Source organism: Lontra canadensis, unplaced genomic scaffold (genome assembly GCF_010015895.1).
Source record: "Lontra canadensis isolate GAN:19392208 unplaced genomic scaffold, GSC_riverotter_1.0 scaffold3, whole genome shotgun sequence".
Lineage (NCBI taxonomy): Eukaryota > Metazoa > Chordata > Mammalia > Carnivora > Mustelidae > Lontra > Lontra canadensis.
In genome coordinates, this window is record NW_022630997.1 from 17,826,475 (window position 1) to 17,848,306 (window position 21,832).

The 21,832-nt window shown below is 42.5% G+C and overlaps 1 protein-coding gene across 2 annotated transcripts in view; it reads left to right on the forward strand.

The window, feature by feature from the left end:
• The first annotated feature begins 4,235 nt into the window (after window positions 1-4,235).
• PKD2L1 (polycystin 2 like 1, transient receptor potential cation channel) overlaps window positions 4,236-21,832 on the forward strand; it is a 29,274-nt gene continuing 11,677 nt past the window's right edge. Inside the window, exons 1-2 of one of the 2 annotated variants that reach the window (XM_032882353.1) lie at window positions 4,236-4,768; window positions 5,297-5,410. In XM_032882353.1, the coding sequence (XP_032738244.1) occupies window positions 4,534-4,768; window positions 5,297-5,410 (349 nt within the window). In that variant the 5' untranslated portion in view covers window positions 4,236-4,533. The remainder of the gene's footprint in view (window positions 4,769-5,296; window positions 5,411-21,832) is intronic. The other variant, XM_032882347.1, reaches the window with a different exon arrangement.

Genomic DNA, 21,832 nt, shown 5'->3' on the forward strand with positions numbered 1-21,832 from the left:
TGATAGCCCTGAGACCCTGAAATGATGCTGGAAGGGTGAGCACCTGGGAGGTTTGGCTGCTCCAGTCTCCCCTCCTCACAAGCTTGGGACATTCAGTCAGCCAAGTCTCTTGAGAAATTTGGTGAGTTGCTCTGAAGGAAAGAACTGTGTTCTCTCAGGTCCTCTTCCCCATAATCCCTCTTCTCTCTTATGCCTTTCTGTCCCCTCCACCTCCCCCCCCCCTTACTTTCTAGCCAGGGAGCTCTTTCGTCGCCCACTCCACCCTCTGAGGCAGGAGCCCGGGCTGACACTCACCATCCTGTTCGGAACCCTGCCAGCCACAGCGGGAGCTCTGCCTGGGGGTGATAATGCTGACTGATTACTTCAGGACTGTGTGGGCCCTCCATGTCCGGACTGTGCTCAGCAGGGGGCATGATCATGGCCTCAGACCCAAGCTTCTGGGCAATTGCAGACTAACTTCCTTATCTATGTAGATGATATCATCTGTCTCTCACTACCTGGGTGGGTTTGGTGGGTTCCCTCTACCTGTCCAATCCTCTGCAGAAGGCATGGGCAAATGGGAATAGCTGTCCAGGAGGGTTCTCTAGAAATGGAAGGAAAGCTGAAGGGCCCATTTAAAAAGGTTCTCTTTGGAGAGATGGAAGATGCAAAAATGTATTCCAGCAGGACTGGTTAAATCCAGGAGGCAGTAGGAAGGAAGTAAAAGACTGAAGTGGGTCATGCTGATGAGGGAAGTGGGTTTCCTCAACCTTCTCTGTGAGGTCCTATGAAATATAACAAAATGCTATTTTCTCAGCTTTCTGGGTAGGGACAGCTGCAACAGGACTTCATACATCCAAATCTCCCAATGGATGTGGTTTGTCTGTTCTAAGGAGCTGTGGCTTGTGGTGGCCCCTGGCACCAGGCTGGGATGTCGTTGCACAAAAACAGGGAGGGGGAACTCCCTTGGCATTAGCCTTCTCATGTCAGTTTGCTTGGTCCACAGTGTTTGTTGCTAAAAACTTCAGCTACTCAAATTTTGTTTTTTTGTTTTTTTTTTAAGATTTTATTTATTTATTTGACAGACAGAGATCTCAAGTAGGGGGAGAGGCAGACAGAGAGAGAGAGGAGGAAGCAGGCTCCCTGCTGAGCAGAGAGCCCGATGCAGGGCTGGACCCCAAGACCCTGGGATCATGACCTGAGCCAAAAGCAGAGGCTTTAGCACACTGAGCCACCCAGGCGCCCCAAATTTCAGTGTTTTTGCCACACAGATGGCCGGTGGTGGTATACTAGTGAAGGGTAAGACTTTCTGTGCAGGGTTTTCTTACAGATAAAAGATCACCAGTGTCTTCCATTGAGAATCATGGCCATTGTGAGCCCCTGTTGTTTATGGAGTATGCTCTATTATGTTTATTGGGGTGGAAAATGTTGAGGGTCACTATGTGAAACACAGAAGGTCATTTGAAGCTTCTCCCTGTAGAAAATGGACTGCAAGTCACTCCAGGGTTCCTCTTTCTAGAATGTGGAAGGTGGCTTAACCTGGGGAAATTTACATAGAGAACTGATGGGAAAATGAGCCACAAGTTTCCATCCTACGCCCTTTGCTGTTTGTGGGCTCTTTGTCAGGACCTAATGGATCTGAGTAGCACTAAAAGCCTGGCTAGGATGACTATGGCGTGAAGAAGGAGTGTACTGGGGGCAGAAATGTAGTAATCCTTTTCCTGGTGTGTGCAATAGAATAGCACGCCACCAAAAAATGTATCCCAGTGAAGCAATGGGGCCAATTCACCAAGTGGGCTAAGAGGCATCATGATGAAGAAGTATATTGGGTTCTGATGGACGGCAAGACTTGCCATGTGCTCAGGAAACTCTTTTAAGAGCTACTTTCTCTCCAGGTTACTGTTACAATAGCCTCCAGGTGAAATGCCATCCTTCCACACTGCTGATGTCAGCTGGAGTGGAATGGGGGTAGACACAGAGCATTCTGGGACCCTTGTCTCTCAGAGGTAATGACAACAGAGTCCTGACCGAAGCTATCTTCCTGAAGCATGAATTGCCATGGCTGAGTAGAGTTCACAGGGATGGACGCTACGGTAAGATAACTGAATTTATTTTGTGCTTTATAGCACACAGTTTGTAACGATTTCTGTATCTACTATATTATTCCTAAAATAGTCCTGCAGGTCAGCAGGGCAGGCTTGAATACAAACACTTTGTAGATACAGAAACTAAGTCTCAAAGGGACATGCCCAGAACTATACAGTTACAGAACCAAGACTTAAACTGGGAGTGTGGGTTTCAAGGTCAAGACTCTTGGGTTTTGCTAAATTGCTAAAAGGCAACCTGAACCCCAGGATTCTGACATTAGTTGCCCTTATTAACTGGGCATTCAGGAAAAACCAAGTGCCATAGATTACCATACTTAGGACTTCCTGAGTAAGACTAAACCACCCAGGAATGCCCAGCATCTTTTGAGAAAATTTCTCAAGCTTGTTGTATAACCTGTGCTCCCCCGGGGTATTAGTGGGTTAATCCACACATGTAGGGTAGGCTCAAGACTGAGCAGGGAAGAATAATGCTTCCTGGGTGAGTGACCGTGAGTAAAGCAGACCAGCTCTGGCCTTAAGGTCACAAGGGTGTGGGTCCTGTCACATGATGAACTCCTTTGAGTCCATCCAAACTCTTGTTGATCACAAGCCTCTCTCTCTCAGAATATAAAATTATCTCCCAAGGAATCAGAAACCATCTCCTGTTCCTCTCGTCACTTCTTTGACCTATACTGCTAGCTTCCTGTTCATTACCTCTGTCCTAATGTTCAGTTTTTCAAGCCAAGGGTCCTTTTGCAATTGTTTGAAAGCCTTGTGGGTGAGATAGAGCAGCACCTGTTCGTTCACCATCTGCTGATTTCACACAAAATGGCCTTTCATCTTCCCAAAGAAAACAAGCATCTTGCAATGTCTATTTGCTGCCAAAAGATAGAGACGAAGCTCTTCCATCCAGAGAAGCTCCCAGGGAGGCCTGAACTCTAGCCCAGACAGCGTTAGGTCCCTAACAGTATCTGGGCCTGGGGTAAGAGAGCTGCTGCTTCTCCAACCCTTTCTTGGGTGTAGGAGAGCACCTATTTTCCAAGGACCCGAGGCCAGCATTGGGTTGTCTGGGATCAGGATCTCTTTAGGGGGACCACACAGGACTGGTGACTTCCACTGGGCTGGTATTTTACTGAGGGGGAGGTGGGCTTCAGTTGAGTGGGCCACTTCAGTTGAGAGTGGCCTAGATGGGGAAGCAGCAGGGGGGAGAGAGGGCAACACCCACTGCAGCCATCTGGGAGGAGGGGGTAACCCCCTGCACCTGTGAGGCCAGTGCCATTCTGGGCCACAGCACATGCCTGTAGGGGAGCTAGGGCAAGGGATCAGAGGCCGGAGCAGGGCCTAGGCAGGGTCGTGCTGGGGTTACATACACCTGAGATTGAAAAGAAAGCAAATCAGCTCAGATACCTCTGAGAGTTCCATCTTGTGCTCGTGCTTAAGAGTCCTCAGTCTAGTACTAAGAGCCCTAAGATAAAATTGTCAGCTAAGCTGGGTCCAGACATCCACTCTTTTTCAGGAGTCCCAAGGCACACTGTCCTTGCCTTTTGCTCTCTGATGCATTCTCCCAGTCAGGGTTTAGGCCCTTCCCTAGGCTGTGCCCTACACCCTTAAGGAATACCCTCCTGTCAGTGTAGTTCCCTCATAAGCCATATGAGGACAGACCTCAGAAGGATACAGATAATCTAGAAGTCCAAAGTGCCCCCCTCACTGCCCACCCCCACCTCAACAGCAGTCGGAGACCCTGACCCTTAAGTGTCTAAAACAGAGGCTCCTCCTGCTACTAGCTTTTCCCCCAGCTGTAGGGGTGAAGTGAGGGAGGGGAGCCCCCCTTCTCCACCCCACCAGGGGACAGCTCAAGGTGAGACATTAAAGGAGCCTCAGATGCCATTGAATGAGCCTGGAAAAGAGGCAACATTTTCTAGTTTCCTTCCCCCAGCCTTGGTCTGCAGCCCAATCCATGTCGGCCCTTTTAGGAGCTTTTAGTGGAAATTAGCCCAGACCTGCCTAGGAGTCTGCCAGCACCTCCCACTGCTCTTTCATCTCCTCTTCTGACTGGGACGACTCCCCACCAGGCCTCTTCTGGAAGCAACCATCCTCTTCCTCCAGTACTGGCCTCTCTCACCCCTCCTTCCTTCCACCCCAGTCACCACATCTCCCTCCCAGTCGTCTCTTTCACCTGCCAAAGCCCTGCCTCACAGCTCCCTCCCAGACCATTTCTTGAAGCTAGAGGAAGAGAGGGAGCCCGAGCCCCTGACAGGACTGATAGCCATTCCCCACCCTCTCCTCTCTGCCCCCTCCCCCCAGGGGGTGCATATGCCCTCTACAAAAGGCAGGAAGCAGTCTTCCTGAGACCAGCTGCTCTCAAGCTCCTTTGCCTTCCGCTGGCTAGACTGGGCTGTGTCTTTGCTCCTTCTTTCTTCAGGTGACAGTGGATTCCTGAGGTGCCAGGCCCCCTACCTCATTCCCCATGAATGCTGTGGAAAGTCCAGAGGGGCAAGAGCTCCAAAAGATGGGGAGTGGAGCCTGGGACAACCCTGCCTACAGTGGTCCCCCATCCCCACATGGGACAATGAGGATCTGCACCATCTCCAGTGCGGTGCCCCCCCAGTCCCAACCCAAAAAGCCTGAAGATGGACCCCAGGAGAAGGCATATAGGACCCTGATATCCAGCTGCTGCTTCCAGATCTGTCGTGGCATCAGAGGTACCTGGTGGGAGGAGGGATCTCCCTCCTGGGATACAGGAGTTGGGGAAGGAGTCCCAAACCCTTGTGGTGGGAGATGTGACCTGAAGAAGAGGTGGATCTCGGTCTCTTTGGGCTTTATGAATTGTCTGTTAGAACTGAAATCCCCAGAACACAGAGGCCAGTGTAGTGGTCTCTTAGAGGGGGAGCCTGGTACAGTCCTCTCTGGGGGCCCAGAATGGTATGGTGGGACTTAGCTTGAGGGAGGACATGTTTGTGGTGATCCCTTAGACTGCCCCACCTGAAACAAGGACCTCCTTTCCATGTCTTCATTCTCTGCTACCCAGTGTCTTTTCCACTCCCCTCGGGGTGTTTGATGGAGGGCAGGCTTGAGTGTGGTTAGAGAAGCCAGATTCAGCCAAGATACAAGGTGATGTGTGAGCCAAGGGCCAGGGTAGAAATGGGAATAAAATCCAGGGACCAGTGGGTCGGGCACCTGGGAGGAACCCTGCTGCTTGCGATCCTAGGCATCTCTCCCATGTCCCTTAGGACTTTGGGGAACAACCCTGACTGAGAACACAGCTGAGAACCGGGAGCTTTATGTCAAGACCACCCTCAGGGAGCTGCTAGTATACATCATGTTCCTGGTGGACATCTGTCTTTGTGAGTAACACCTGCATCTGTGAGACAACACCTGTGTACACACTTGTGCAGCAATGCCTGGGGAGACAGCATCTGTCTGTGTGAACAGGCTGTATCCTGGCATTGATTACCTTTTCAGTTTAAGATATTTTGATTAAAAGGAACTTGTCACTGGGTTCAGGAGAAGAAGGCAGGTTGTTAGGAAGCGGTCAGTTACTTTGTAAAGAGTTACAAGGGAAATACAGTTTTTAAGTTCACGTTCCTGACACCAACTCAGCAGCCACCAAATTCTGTTGGCAAGTGGAAGTTTTTACCTTTCTGTAAAAAGTGGAAAACCATTCCTTTCTATTTGGAACGAAAAACAGCTTGGTGGGTTTCAGTGGTTATTATGCTAGGTCAGATCCCCATTTCTTTAAAGGCAGAAGGAGAAAGGTTCAGCAGACCTTAGAGCTCAGATGCCTAATAAAAGGGCTAAAGATGTAAGTGGTGTAGTTGTGGTCAATGCAGCTAAGACTTTCCTGTATGAGACACCACCATGTTCCAGACATTGAAGGAAGCTTATTTAAAGTTCTAGCTATGGACATAAACCGGAAAGGTTTGGTGTCTAAGTTGAGAGGACTAAGTGAAAGGATAAAACAAGTGCACCATGGAAGGATAGAGTCAAAGAATTATAGATTGAAGGTATAGGCTCCGAATTTACAGACTTGGGTACAAACACCAGGCTCTACCTATCATTCACCAGTTGAGGAAACTTGAGCAAGTTGTTTAATTTCTGTGAGTTTCAGTTTCTTGATCTATACCTATCCAATCCAATAGGATTATATGAGGTTCATATAAGATAATGTTCATGAAGTCATTACCCCAGTAAAGAGTAACTAGTACCAGAAATAAATAGGCATATGGTAAAAAATACTTCATAATGGTCACTACCCTGGTCTCCAGACCTGATGTTCTCCCTATATGATGGGTCTCCCTATATGAGGCCCAGTACTGGATGAAATACTCCAGGGGCATACGACCAGTACAGAGTTCGTGATGCAATTCAGTTGTATTCAGATTTGGGGGATCTATGAGGACAGCAGAAGAAGTGATATCTGGACTGGAAGCTGAAAGATGAGGAGGATTTAGTTCCTTGAAAGGGAGGTGAAAAGAAGGGAAGTTCCTGGGAAGGGAGACCAGCGTGTGCCTAGGGCTCTGAAGACCTTTACATTTTGATACTTCCAACATGTAGTAAAAGAGTACTGTTACTAACTTTCTAGCCTCCATCCTCTTCCAGGCCTCTTTCTTCTTTCAGGCAAAACTAGAGGCAATCATGAGCCTTGGATCTGGTCTCAGTGGGGCTACTTTGGCACTCTCCAAGGTCCTGACCTCACCTTCCTGTCAGTTCCCCGTCCGCCTTCCTGAGCTCTGACCATCTGCAACTAGACTATATATTCTCAGTGGAAATGATATACCCCTGAGGTGGTAGAAATAGTTTCTTGGAGGGGAAAAAAAAGAAAGAAAGAAAGAAAGAAAGAAAGAAAGAAAGAAAGAAAGAAAGAAAGAAGAAAAACAACTTAGATATTGCAAAAGTTTTTGGCCCTGGAAAAGGCCACAGTACATAAATAAATGTAGTATTTATGTGCTATTAAAATTTAACTGGGGTAAGGGGTGATTAGGAAGAAAATGTCTAAAAATGCCCTCGAGTTGAGGGATAGTGCCAAAAAAGGTTAAGAAACACTGAACTAGACCCTTATAATTTTCCTACTCTGTGTGCTTAGCTCTCCTGCCTAATGATTGGGATGCAAGTCCTAGCCATAAAATCTGACATAAAATATGGTGGCTGTTGTGTGGTTCTATCAGGAGGCTGTCTTCTAAGAACTTCAATGACATGTAATTGGCTATGCATCTTTATCAGTATGCTTTTCCCTGTCAGTTCCTATGACAGGGTTCAGATCCTCTAGGACCCACATTTGGAATCAGGGTAAACACATTGGCATAATGGAAAGATATAAACACTGGAGTCAGACAAACTAGATACAGATTCCAGGTCTTCCGCTTACTGGTTTTGTGACTTTGGGCACTTCCTTGGGTAGAACAAAGAGACTAGTACCTAACTTATGGAGATAACATATATAAATAATCTAACACAATCACTGATAGTGATTATCTTTATATTACCTAGTAGAATTTTAAATACTTATTTGGTCCTCTAGACTGGTAATAAAAAATACCTTTCAAGAAAGAAGCAAATCAGGGGGTGCCTGGGTGGCTCAGTCATTAAGCATCTGCCTTTGGCTCAGGTCATGATCCCAGGGTCCTGGGTTCAAACCCCTCGGGCTTCCTGCTCCACAGGAAGCCTTCTTCTCCCTCTCCCACTCCCCCTGCTTGTGTTCCCTCTCTTGCTGTCTCTCTCCTTGTCGAATACATAAATAAAATCTTTTTTAAAATTACTAAAAAAAAAAAAAGAAAGAAGCAAATCTGAAAGGACTACATATTGCATGTATGTTTTGAGGAAGGCAAAACTATGCAGAGAGTAAAAGGATCCGTGGATGCCAGGGATCTGGGAGGAGAGGGAGATGAGTAGGTGGTGTGTGGAGAATTTTTAAGACAGTGGAACTACTCTATATAATATTATGGTAGATACATGTCATTATACATTTGTCCAAACCCATGTAATATACAACATCTAATGTAAAGTGTGGACTTTGAAAAATAATGTGTCAATGTAGGTTCATCGATTATAGTAAGTGTGTTACTCTGATGGGGGATTTTGATAATGAGGAAGGCTGTCCATATCCAGAGGCAAGGGTATAAGGGAAATCTCTATACCTTCCATTCAATTTTGCTTTGAACCTAAAACTGCTCTAAAAACGAGGTCCATTTGGCTTGTAGCTGGCTTCACCTATAGGGATAATATCATTTGAACAGCATGATTTAAGTTAGGGCATTTTTTCTGGAAGACCTCAGTTAATCCTTATTACTACCACCATCATTGTTATTAACAGCACACACACCAACCTGTTATTAAATAAAAGCACTACGCTATGTACCTTATCTTATTGACTATACACAATGATTCTAGGATATCAGTTCTGTTATCACTTCCATTTTATAAATCAGGAAAGGTTTAGATATGTCAAATAGCTTGCCCAAGGCCACACAGCAAGCCAGTGGCAGAAGCAGGAATCCAATACAGTGACTGTTGACCTGACTCAATTTTTGAGCCTTTCAACTAGAGTCTACTACATTCTCTCTGCATGCAAAGGTGTTACACATAAATTTATTAACTCCTGTCAACATCTTTGCAAGGATAACTATGTGTCCTATATTAGTAGAAGCATAATTTTGAATTCTACTGATTACTTTTTTCTTTTTATTGCTGTATTTCTAAAATGATATGAAAACATTAAAGAATATTTTGAAATATAATTCAGCTATAATTTATCAACATAACACCAAAGATATTATCATTTGTTACCAGCCTTTATCCATATATTTACATATTTTACCTACTTGTATCATATGGTTCCCTTTCTTCCTTTTCTTTCTTTTTTTTTCTTTTTTTTTTTTTTTTAAGATTTTATCCATTTATTTCAGAGAGAGAGTGAGGAGAGCCTGAGCAGGGAGGGAGTGGCAGAACCTGCTCAGGATCTGAGCTGAAGGCAGCCACTTAACCAACTAGGTCACCCAAGCGCCACTCGTGTGGTTCCCTTTCACTTAGAATTATATCTTAAATATTTCCTTATGTTTGTAAGTAGTTTTTAGATATTTGTTTTAATGACTATAGTCACATCACAATTAATTAGAACATTTCTCTGTTACTTCCACATTTGCCAACTGTAGGTAAATCTATACTTGCTACTTTTTGCCATTTCTGTTAAAGTATTTCCTTGGGAATTTCCAAGGAGGGTGATGCTAGGACAAAAGATAGGAATACCTTCTTAGAACTTGGTTATATGTTGTCATTTAGCTTTTGTAGGGAATCACACAAATTTATTATGCCACTAATACTTTGAGATCATACCAATTTTCTCACTGTCTCACCAACATTGGATATTCTCATTTTTAATTTTTATTATTAAATAGGCACAAAATGGTACAATTTGCCTTAATTTGTCTTTGATCACCAGTGAGGATGGATTGTTTTTCTCACACTTTAATTTATTATGTAAATCTATTTTTGTGTAAATTGCTAAAGGAAGGTATGTTTTAAGAGGGACAAGGGAGGGGATGGGGGTAAAGTTTGCACCATTAAACCCTAGGTGAGAGACCAACCACCAGGGAGCTTATTTCCAGGATTTGGGTTCCTGGGGCTAGGAAAAATAGCCAACTTTGGCCTGGGACAGGCCCTCATAGACTTCAGTGCTCAGCTATACTGACCACATTTCTTCTCCCCTATGCTTTATTTGAGGACTTGGATGAGATACCAGAGCTAGTTGGAATTTCATCAGCTAAAATAGAGCTATCATTTTTATGCAGGCAATGTGGGTGAACCATCTATCTTCCCATAACAACCATATCAGTTGCGCAGACTTTTAAATCTTACAAAGAGCTTGTATACCTATTACCTCATTTGATCCTGACGCAGTCCTGTAAGGGACAGATATTATTTCCATTTCACAGATTAGGAAGCCGTTATTATTGTCATTATGAATAGTCCAGGAGTGATCAGTAATTCAGAATGGTCCTTGATGGGTGGAGTTGGTCCTTTTCTTTCACACAGAAAGCACTGGAGAATAATTTTCCTGCTTCCACTCCTCCCCTCCCACCATCATGATATTTATGAAAGGCCTTCCAGCTCTTTGTCTTCTTGGCAGGATGGCTGTGGCCTTTTGTTGATGGAGGAAACATTGAAGGTCTTTGTGTAGAAACAATGGCTGTTTGTTTTAGGAGATAGTATTGTTATCTCAAAGGTGCACCTGGGACTGGCCCTGTTTAGGAGTGGTTCTGAGACAGGACAAGCCTGGGTCTGGTCACCAGGCAGTTGGGGAGGAGGACAGAGACCCTTAGCCTTTGGCGACTTGTGTCTACACACCAACTAATGTCAACTGGATGTTCCTTGTTCATCACTGGTTGTAAGGAAATGCTTACCTCTATTCACTCTGCCTTTTTTGAGTGGATTTCAAGGTTTGTTTTTTTTTTTTTTTTTTTGGATTTCAAGGTTCTGTCCATAGATTGGTGGAATCTTATATTGATAGGGGAGGTTGAAGTAAGTTTGGAGACTAAGAAAAAGATGTCTTTGTTTTTTTTTTTTTCCTTTATTGAGACATAAGTGACATACAACATTGTATTTGTTTTAGGTGTAAAGCATAATGATTTGATATATGTATATATTGGGAAATGATCACAATTAGTTTAGTTAACATTCCTCACTACACATAGTTACTGTTTTTTCTTGTGATGAGCATTTTTAGGATTTAGTCTCTTAGCAACCTTCAAATACACAATATAGTATTGTTAACTGTAGTCACCATGCTGTACATTACATCACCATGCTGGATTTGTTTATCTTATATTTGGAATTTTGTACCTTTTGACCACCTTCACCAATTTCACACCCCCCACCACCACACTCCTATGTCTGGCAACCACCAATCTGTTTTCTGTATCTATAAGTCTGATGGGTTTTGTTTTTGTTTTAGATTCCACATATACATGACATAGAGTATTTGTCTTTCTCTGGCTATCTTCTTTCACTCAGTATAATGTCCTTAATGGCCATCCATGTTGTTGCAAATAGCAGCATTTCCTTTTTTTTTTTTTTTTTTTAAAGAGTTTTATTTATTTATTTGACAGAGAGAGATCGCAAGTAGACCAAGAGGCAGGCAGAGAGAGGGAGGGAAGCAGGCTCCCCGCTGGCAGAGAGCCCGATGCGGGACTCGATCCCAGGACCCTGAGATCATGACCCGAGCCGAAGGCAGCGGCTCAACCCACTGAGCCACCCAGGCGCCCCAGCATTTCCTTTTTGATGGATGAATAATATTACCTCATATATATGTACCACATTTTCTTTATCCATTCATTTGTCAATGGACACTTAGGTTGTTTCCATGTCTTGGCTGGCTATTGTAAATAATGCTGCAATGAACATAGGGGTGCAAATACCTTTTTTGAGATAGTGATATCATTTTCTTCAGATAAATACCCAGGAGTGCAACTGCTGGTTCATACAGTAATTCAAAAAATTCTTAATTTTTTGAGGAACCTCCACAGAAGATGTCTTTCTTGACTAAGCATTCCTAGAATTGACAAGGAAAGGAACAGAAATATGTTGGAGGTTCAAATATGTCTGTGGGTGAGCTCCTATACCCTATGTGACTGTAATGATGGCAGAAGATAATTGGTCACATAGAACCATGACATTAGTGAAGGTGAAATGGTGATGGAGAAAGTATGGGACCTAGAAAAATATGCCATGGTTCAAATGACGGTGCAACCAGTTATTAGCCATTGCCTTTGGTAAGCTAGGTCAAGAAACTTAAATCTCTGGAAGTCCTGATTTCCTTATATATCAAGTAATGATAATGACTGCCTTTTGAGATTGGTAGAAACTAAGTAAGTACAAATAGTACAATGCCTGGCATATAGGGGGCTTTCAATAAATATCAGTGATGTGGAATACCACATCAAGGTATAAATTAGGAAAATACTAAAATGTAAAGTTAAATCCACTGGAAGCCTCATATCTGAGAAAGCATCAGGATAATGCTTATCAAGGATCAGAAAGACTGGGCCCTCTAGAAGCAGCTGCCAGGGATCAAGACTGGCCATGGGATCATGATTTCATGCTTTTCCTAGCATGCCCTATTACCCATGGCCCATCCAGACACAGAGAATTACAAAGTCCTTCTAGTACTAGGGTGAAGTCATCTGAGTCACCTCAACCTAAATAATAGGGATTTAGGTCCCACCACAGGCTTTGGCCTATATCTGCTGTAGCAGGATTCCCTGGTGCCCCGGAATTCCGAAGGCCTGGATCACTGTTACAAGACCGGTGAGCCTGGACCTATCCTGTTGTCCAATGCTAGGTAACAACCTGTCATGTAGTTTTCCCACATATGGGGCTGTCACTGGTCTCTAGGAATACTGTACATTTAAACACCAGCTCTTGGAATTAGGGAAGGACTTTTTACCAATAACTATGCTTTGATCAAGTACAGGAGAGCAGGCAGCTGTAGCTGATAAAATCTAGGTATTCTAAATTCTTGTAGATGAAACCAGTCTGGGGTTCTGTGATGTAAGTAGCCAGAGAAAGAACATGGAGTTTGCATTCATAAAGCATGAGTCTGAATATTGACTCTCTCTTGCCACCTGAATGGCCATGTGCAGATCATATAAATTTGAACTTCATGATTCATAGTGTTAAAAAAACCACAGATCCCAAATGATGTCACTTATGTTAAGGCCCCATGTCAGTAAATCAAGACTTAATACCTATCAAGACTTAATACCTTACCTAACTGCAGTTTCAACCCCCCCCCCCTCCAAAAGGTAACCTTTAACCAGTTAGCATGGGAATTTCTTGGTCAGCACAAGGAAATGTGCAGAGAGATCGCTTCCATTCCCCACAGAAGGGCTACCTTGCCAAAAACAAGGGCTTCTTTGCTAATAATTTCCTTTTTTTCTACTCCCTTTGTACCTTTAGAAAACTTTCCTTTTCTGCAACCCTTTGGATCTCCCCTCTACTTGCTAGATGGGATGCTGACTGATGCACGGTTTAACTAATAAAGCTAATTAGATCATTAAAATTTATTTGATTGAATTGTGAAATTTGACATTAGGTAAACTGCTCATGGGCAAGGTCAGACCATATCTAATAAGCCACTGGGAGACATTGCATGGGAAAACACTTTGAAAACTATGGAACATGGAACACAGATAAGGGATTATAATAATATTGATAATTGTCTCTTTACACTATTAGGTGGTAGCAACAATAAAGCTAGGATTTTGGGGTGCCTGGGTGGCTCAACGTGTTAAAGCCTCTGCCTTCAGCTCAGGTCATGATCCCAGGGTCCTGGGATCGAGCCCCACATCAGGCTCTCTGCTCAGTGGGGAGCCTGCTTCCCCCTCTCTCTCTGCCTGCCTCTCTGCCTACTTGTGATCCCTCTCTCTCTGTCAGATAAATAAATAAAATCTTAAAAAAAATAAATCTAGGATTTTAAGTTGAGGCAGATCATTAGGCCTGTGTGGAGGTTCTAGTCACAGATATAAGTTAAAGGGCAATGTTCTCAAAGATGCGCTCCAAGGAACTCTGGGGCTTCCTGAGGCCCTTTCCCTTACCAAATTACAAATTTGTGAGAGATCATAGTTTCTTCATATACTTCAACAAAAACAGCATATAGCAGCAGATTGAATTCTGAAGCAGATATGGGAATCCAGCAATCTTCTCTAAACCCAGATATTTAAACAGGCTTGCAAAAATGTTAAACGATCCCATTTTTCTCACTGAATTTATTTGTTTTGCTTTAGAAAATAGTTGTTTTTCATAAAAATATATTTTTTATGTATATGGGGTTTGTTATCATTATTTTAACATAAACCATTATTATAAATGTCTCAATTTTTTCTCAGTTTTAATTTCTATAAGGTAATTACTGTTAGTTATAACCCAAATAAAAACTTATTGGAGTTCCTAATAATTTTTAAGAGTTACAAAGGGGTTCTGAGAACGAGATGTTTGACAACCTCTGGTTTGGAGAATGAGTTTGAGGTAGTCAAATCAGATTATTTCTTAGCATGGAGTGCTCAACAAATGAAATGTTGAGAGCTCATTAGCAAAGGGTTCAAACTAAGGACATGATCCTGGCTATTCACACATTCAATTCCTTCAGACTTTTACGAAGTCTCTATTACGTGGCAGACCCTCCTAAAAGTTAAAGACTTTGAAAAACAGGAGATACACCTTCTGCCTTCAAGGAGCAAAGGAAACCAATGTCTGGAAACCAGTAGTGACCTGCATTGCTACTGATGCTATGGCGGGGTGGGTGTCGGGGGGCTGTGCTCCAGGATGATGGCAAGATGTTAGAGGACAAAATGTTCAGAGAGACCTGGGAACTCTTGTGGGTCTCAGAAGCAGGCAACCATTCAAGTCTGAGGAGATCCAAAGTCATTGCCATTTGCTTGTGTTTTGTTTTGTTTTGTTTTGTTTTGTTTTAACATTACTGGCGCTTAGCCTGGAGAAGGCAGGGGTGGGAGGTCGAGCCAACTAAGGCCTCAGGCTATGAATATGCAAGAGCTTTGCCAGAGTCAGAGTTTGGGAGGGCAAGTATGAAAGGAAAATATAAAGCAGTGTTTCTCCTCATTTCATTACAAAAGAATTCTACCCCCTCTACCTCCAAACCAGGGGAATGTCTTTATTAAAAGTTTAACTACTATAGTTCTTGTTTTAAGAACAAGAGTCAAATAATATGGAAAATGTTAAAGGCCACTATTATTAAACACTATTAAGAGTCTGGTATATAGGGGCACCTGGGTGGCTCAGTGGGTTAAAGCCTCTGCCTTCAGCTTAGGTCATGATCTCAGGGTCCTTGGATAGAGCCCCACATCGAGCCCCACATCGGGCCCTCAGCTCAGCAGGGAGCCTGCTTTCCTTCTTCTCTCTGCCTGCTTCTCTGCCTACTTGTGATCTCTGTCTCTATCAAATAAATAAATAAAATCTTAAAAAAAAAAAGAGTCTGGTATATATAGGGGCGCCTGGGTGGCTCAGTCGGTTAAGCATCTTGCCTTTGACTCAGGTCATGATCCCAGGGTCCTGGGATCGAGCCCTGCAACCAGCCCTGCAACCAGCCCTGCAACCAGCCCTGCATGGAGCCCTGCATGGGGCTCCCTGCTCACTGGGGAGTCTGCTTATCCCTCTGCCCCTCCTACTCTCTGTCAAATAAAAAAATAAAATCCTGAAAGAGTTTGGTATGCATAATTTCAGCCATTTTCTGAGCACATATAAATAAATATATTTGAATTTTAGGGAAATGCACTGGTTTTATAATCCTCTAGGGAATGCTCTGAGGATTTAACCCTTCCCTCATTTCTAAGTTGCAATTGTCTTCTGCCTACTTTCCATCTTAAGAAACAGGAGGCATTTGGAATCCAATTTTAAAGGACCTAATAGCATTAATTAGAATGTGTGGGTGAAAGAAGGAATTGCCCAAGGAGAGTAGTAGCAATAAGGGGATTTGATTTCTTAATAGGGAACTTCCTACTAAGCAAAGGAAAAAGGGTTTTGTATACTCAGTAAATGGTTTTAACCAAGAGCTCTGTGGTTAGATTGGACTTTTTTTAACGTAGGAATTTTGTGTTGTCCATTTGTTAACTTCAACTCTTTCCCCCTAATTTTCTTAGAAAAATTCCTTTTCCAAAGTACCCACCTGCCATGGACGTAATCCTATAAAAAGCTTCTGTTGGGATATTGATTTAGCAGTAGTAACGGTGCTTAAATAAAATAGAGGTTTATTTCTCTCTCACATAACAAGCTGAATTGTATAAGAAGCCCTGGACTGGGAGCACGTGGGTAGATCAGTCCAAGAAGCTTCTGACTCTTGATTTCGGCTCAGGTCATGATCTCAGGGTTGTGAGATCAAGCCCTGGTCAGGCTCCAGGTTGAGTGTGCTGAAGCTCTGGACTGATAGGGGGATCTACAATCATGTGGGGCCCAGACTGCTTCTACCTCTTTGGGTTGTCATTCTCAATATACGGCTTCTACCTCATGCTCCAGCTCCTGCTCTTATGTCCCTATTACAGCTATCAGTAAATAAGAAAGTAGAAAGTACATTCCTTCCTTTTAATGGTATGAACCTGGAGTTTAAGTGGAAGCACACCACTCCACTCACATTCCATTGACAAGAACTTGTTCAAATAGTCACCATAACTAGCTGCAGGGGAGGCTGGGTAATGGGGCATTTAGTTCACAGCTATGTGCCTCTACATAAAATTGTGTGATCATGTAAGAAAGGGAAGAAAACTATTGGAAATGACTAGTAGTCTATGACAAATAGGGGGAGAAGAACTCTTGTTCATAGTTTGACATGGGAGGGGCAAAAAGTAATGGAACCCAGAGAAACCAAGGTGCTTGTAACCTCTCTGATACGGAATCATCAGGGAGGCTGATGAGACCTGATTCTTTTCCATAAGGAGTGGGAACTAAAGTGTTTTCCTAAGTTATTATGAAACTATTATCAGATGCTGATGGGAAGGCATAAGAAGTGACAGTTTCAAGGCATTGCATTTTATTTCACAAGAAAGAAGAATCAGCCTGTAAGAGTAAGAGTTCTATTCCCAGCGGGAATAGAACAGTGGGAGTTCTATCCACACAATGACTGTCAGGGATGGGTTTGGAGATAGAGGGAAGAGACCTCCAGATTTCTGGAGAAGCATCCTCCATACTTTTCCTCACGGCTATCCACTTAGGAAGGAGCGGTTGTCTTTTTGAGTTTCAAAAACTTGAAGGCACAGAGTATATGTCTATACTACTCAAACAGATGAGTAGTATAGACATATAAAGGAAATATAATTATACAGTTGCTGGCAGAAGCACCCCAACTCTTCAGAGTTCTTTGTCAATTAGCTGACACTCTCCTGCCCAAGGAGAGTGTTGTTAGAAAATGACAGCTAAGTTCTATCACACGGTAATTAGGAACAAGAAAGGAACTCAGTAGCATATAATGGCCTATATGGTAAGCATCTGGGAAAGTAGGCACACAAAGCAACTGCTGACTTCTTGCTGTTGCCCTGAGCTGAGAAGGTCTTCCAACAGTTCAAAAGAGAGGACAATAATATTCAGGCTCTACTATAAACATTGGAATGGATAAAATCAGGTTATTATCCAAGCTCATGATAATGATGATTAATAATAATTATTATAGTCATACTTCTTTAATAATAATATATTTATGCCCCACCTGTGTCTAAAAGGGACCTAAGCCAGCTTACATTAAAAAGCATAGACACAATAAAATATAGCCCATTAGAACTATAATAAAAGAGACATAGCAAAAAAAAGTGGTGAAAGGGGAGAAATAGAACTGGTACCAGAAAACCCAAGATAAACAAAAGTATAGCAGATAAGAATAAAGCCTGAGGTTCCTGGCAACCAAAGCAAGAAAACATAAATAGGTTGCTCAGTTTTCACTGGTACTAAGAAAAAGCACACCAGTTAATAAGGAGACATCAGCTCTAGGAAGATTTGGCTTTGTTGGATTTAATATGAGTCATGGAATATCATAATGGATAAAAGCAATATCCAAGACTGATGCTACTTCTTTTTTGACTGTGTTTTATATCTGCCTCCTTTAAAATCCATATTAAATCCTTGTTCTTAAAGCATTCTTAAGAGTAGGGATATATTTGTATACTGTACATACATATGTACATATACAATTTTGCATTCTGTGTTTACTACCATTTCAATGGCTGTGTAATACTCCATTAAGTGGCTCAATGATATCATAGTTTCCTTCAATATTGTCTCTTTGTAAGACATTTAGGTTGTTTACAATCTTTCAATACTATGAACAACCCAGGTCATGTTTTTGGGCATATGAGTTTTTCCTTCTTTGGGACTTAGCTATGTCAGAGTATGACTCTTGATACAGATTTATACACAATTATATGTTTATGCCAGAATGAAGGAATTTGGAGCTTCCATTAAGATGGTTATATTTTGAGTTTACCAAATGCTTTTTGAAATTCACCTCCTAACTCAGATATTAGACTCTTCAAATAGAGTTTTCTTATAAGAAAGCCTTATTAACTTGTGTAGAATACTAAACATTTGGCTTGAATTTTTTTTTTGAAGGAGAGTCAGAGTCCCTGGTTAGAAAGATTTGAGTGATAGAGGGTATGGTAATGTATTGTATAGTGGCTAAATTCCTGGTCTTTGGAGTAAGACAGACCTGAGTTTGAATCCAAGTTCTATTTACCTTCTATATGATCTTTGGATAAGTTATTTAATAGCATAAAATGCAGATGGTAGTTCCTACTTTATGAAGTTTTTATGGGCTTATTGGACAATGTGTGCAAAGCCCAGTGCACAATAAGTGTCAGTGATGTCCATTATTGTTATTATTGTTATTATTTAGCAACTGTGAATTCGATCTGAGGCTTAGGTTAAAAGGCATGATATAGTGTATACAAGAGAACTTGATTTCTGCCCAAGAGAATAAAAATCAGTTACTCTGTGCTGGATGGTGAGACCAACACCTTGTCTCTGATTCTTCTTCTTCTTCTTTTTTTTTTTTTTAAGATTTTATTTATTTATTTGGCAGAGATCACAGGTAGGCAGAGAGGCAGGCGGGGATGGGGTGGGGTGGGAACAGGCTCCCTGCTGAGCAGAGAGCCCAATGCGGGGCTTGATCCCAAGACCCTAAGATCATGACCTGAGCCAAAGGCAGAGGCTTAACCCACTGAGCCACCCAGGCGCCCCTTGACTCTTCTTGACAACGTTCTCATACAGTCATTGTGCAGTGTCTGAAAACTTCCTGCATTGAGGCCCTCACTATATTTAAAAGTTAGTAATGTACTGACACGCAGACATTCCACATACTGAGTCAAATTCTGATTCCTTCCTGTTTCCCCTCATTCCCTGGTCTCGTGTTGCTTTTTGAAATGGAGCAATTCCACTCCTTCACTGGACCTTCAAGGAAGGAACCAGGAAGGCCCCTTGCAGGAGCCCCCTCCGTGTGGTCCTCAGCAGGCAGTCCGCGTTGACATTCTCAGGGATGAAATGGATGTTTGTGAAGTGGTCTGTTTCATAATTTGAAAGCACAAAGTGGTCAGGAACTTCTTCCTTTGGTGGAGTTTACTCCATCATTTGTTAATGTTCCTCCTATAACTTCTACTCCTTGGACATAGCTCAGTCCTAAGAACAGAACAGAATTAGTTTGCTGTGGGAGCAGTTAGATTTGCATTGGAATCCTGGCTCTTTGGGCAAGTTTCTTCAGCTATTTGCAACTGGAAAATAGGGATGATAATAATAGCCACACACACACACACACACACACACACACACGGTGCTGTTGTAGGGTTAAATGAAATAGGCATGTCAGGATGTCAGGCACTTTGCATAGGGCATAAAATAGATGTTTTGAGGTAATAAATGGCTACTCTGGTCTATTACTTCTCCTGATATGGAGAATGATGATGGATACACTGAGTGGATGGATGGATGGAATGGATACACTGAGTCCCTATCAGATTCAGAAACCTCTGAACCAGATGTTCTACTTAGATAAGCTGGTTTTTCGTGGTAAGGTCAAATGATTTACCTGAAAGGAAATTAAAAGGGTAGAGTGGGGGAAAGGAGACAGCAGGTAAAATCATTGAGTTGGTTTCAATCTTTTTTCTCCTACAATATGCTGGAGGGATGTGGTCAACTCCCATGACTGCCAGTGGCTCCATAGGACAATAGACTCAATGATTTTCCCTTGGGGTGAGGACGGGGTCCTCTAAAAGGTCTAGGTAGTTTGTAAAAGCTTTCCTATCCCTCCCTATCTCAGAAGGAAGGTTCTGACAGCCTCTTGGGAAAGAAGTTATTTCTTCTTCCTCACTCCCACTCGTGAGAACCATGGAGACAGGCACTGGGAAACACCTTGCCCTCTTGACAACTCTATCAAAGACAAGTGGGATTAGGTAGCAACAGGTCAAGGCAGTGGTTCTAGTATGGTCCCAGAACCAGTAACAGCAACATTACATGGGAATGTATTGGAAATGAAAATTATTGAGTTCCATCCTATAGCAGACTGTGTTTTAATAAGCCTTCCAAGTAATTCTGATACATGCTTCAGTCACCATAACATATTATGATGGGGAGAGACATAAGAGACATAAGATTTCACATAATCTAGCAATCCTGGACTTTTTCCGCCCTGCTTCTGGGTTCAGATTGCAGTAACCTCCAAGCCTGATACTCATCTGATGTTCTGGATGGTTAACATATTAGGAAGATTGAGCTGTACTATCAACATTTCTACCATCATGTTGTGTAAGGGTTACTGGCCAACTGTACTTGCTCCCTAGGGCATCTAAGGACTAGCTTTGTTTCTCTTACCCAAGACTATGAATTTATTGCTCTCTTTGGACTGAGGAACATTCCAGCTTCCTTCCAACATCTATTAAATAGGAATTATTCTTGTCTATTTTGATGACTTTGCTGCCAGGTGTCAAATATAGAGTCATAATACTTTATTTTGTTTGAAAACTATTAATTTGTTTCATTCTACTCCTTTTGTGTTCCCCCACCACACTTTTGGTTTAGCCCAACAAACACTTATTGAGGAAAATATTAAATACTGGGCACTTTGCTAAATGAATGAAACGTAGTCCTTGTCTCCTGAGGAGGATATGATGGGGTGACTTGGACTAATTGTTAAGTACCCACTGTTTTCAATGCATTCTAAAGACATCATCTTTCATCTTTATAATATTATAAGAAAGATATTGTGTTCCCTCATTTAGTGATGAGGAATCTGAGACTCAGAGCCCAAGTCTATACTGTAAGTGACAGAGCTAAGATTTGAACATATGTCAGTCTGGCTCCTAGGCTCATGCTCATTCGACAACAATGAATTCATTCTGAGTGCGTACATGAGCAGGGTAGGTCAGAATACTATTAAATCTTCTCTTCTGTATAATTCAATTTTAAATGTTAAGATGTACTAAAAAAAAGTTAATTCTGGGGTCACCTGGGTGGCTCAGTTGGTTAAGCCTCTGCCTTCGGCTCAGGTCGTGATCTCAGGGTCCTGGAATCAAGCCCCGCATTGGGCTCTCTGCTCAGCGGGGAGCCTGCTTCCCCACCTCTCTCTGCCTACTTGTGATATCTCTCTCTGTCAAATAAATAAAGTAAAAAATCTTAAAAAAAAAAAAAAGTTCATTCTGGAACATCTTTCTCAATAGGTGGTGTTTTTTTTTTTTTAAAGATTTTATTTATTTATTTGACAGACAGAGATTACAAGTAGGCAGAGAGGCAGGCAGAGAGGGAGGGGGAAGCAGGCTCCCCGCTGAGCAGAGAACCCATGCGATGCGGGGCTTGGGGCTTGATCCCAGGACCCTGGGATCATGACCTGAGCTGAAGGCAGAGGTTTTAACCCACTGAGACACCAGGCACCCCTCAATAGGTGTTTTTAAGGATAGACACCAATGACCCAGCAAGGTGTTTCACATGTTAGACTTTGAGTAATGTTTGCTTAATGAATATAAAATGTGTCTTTAGAATAGTCAGGTTGGTAGACTGTAATATGTTCTACCAAGTATCTATCTAGGGTATGAGATATAGTAATTTGAATTTCAGAGAGGTGGGGGTGTGGCTAAGTACCCCTCATCTCCTAAGATAAGTACAAAATTTGCTGAAATAAGAGTTAACAAGGAAGAGAAGGTATCTGGGTAGAGAGGGTATTGAATAGGTACTACACAAGGCATAAACCATAATTTACAAAGTTTTAAAATGGTTTCTTGGTCTTTTCTGTTTAC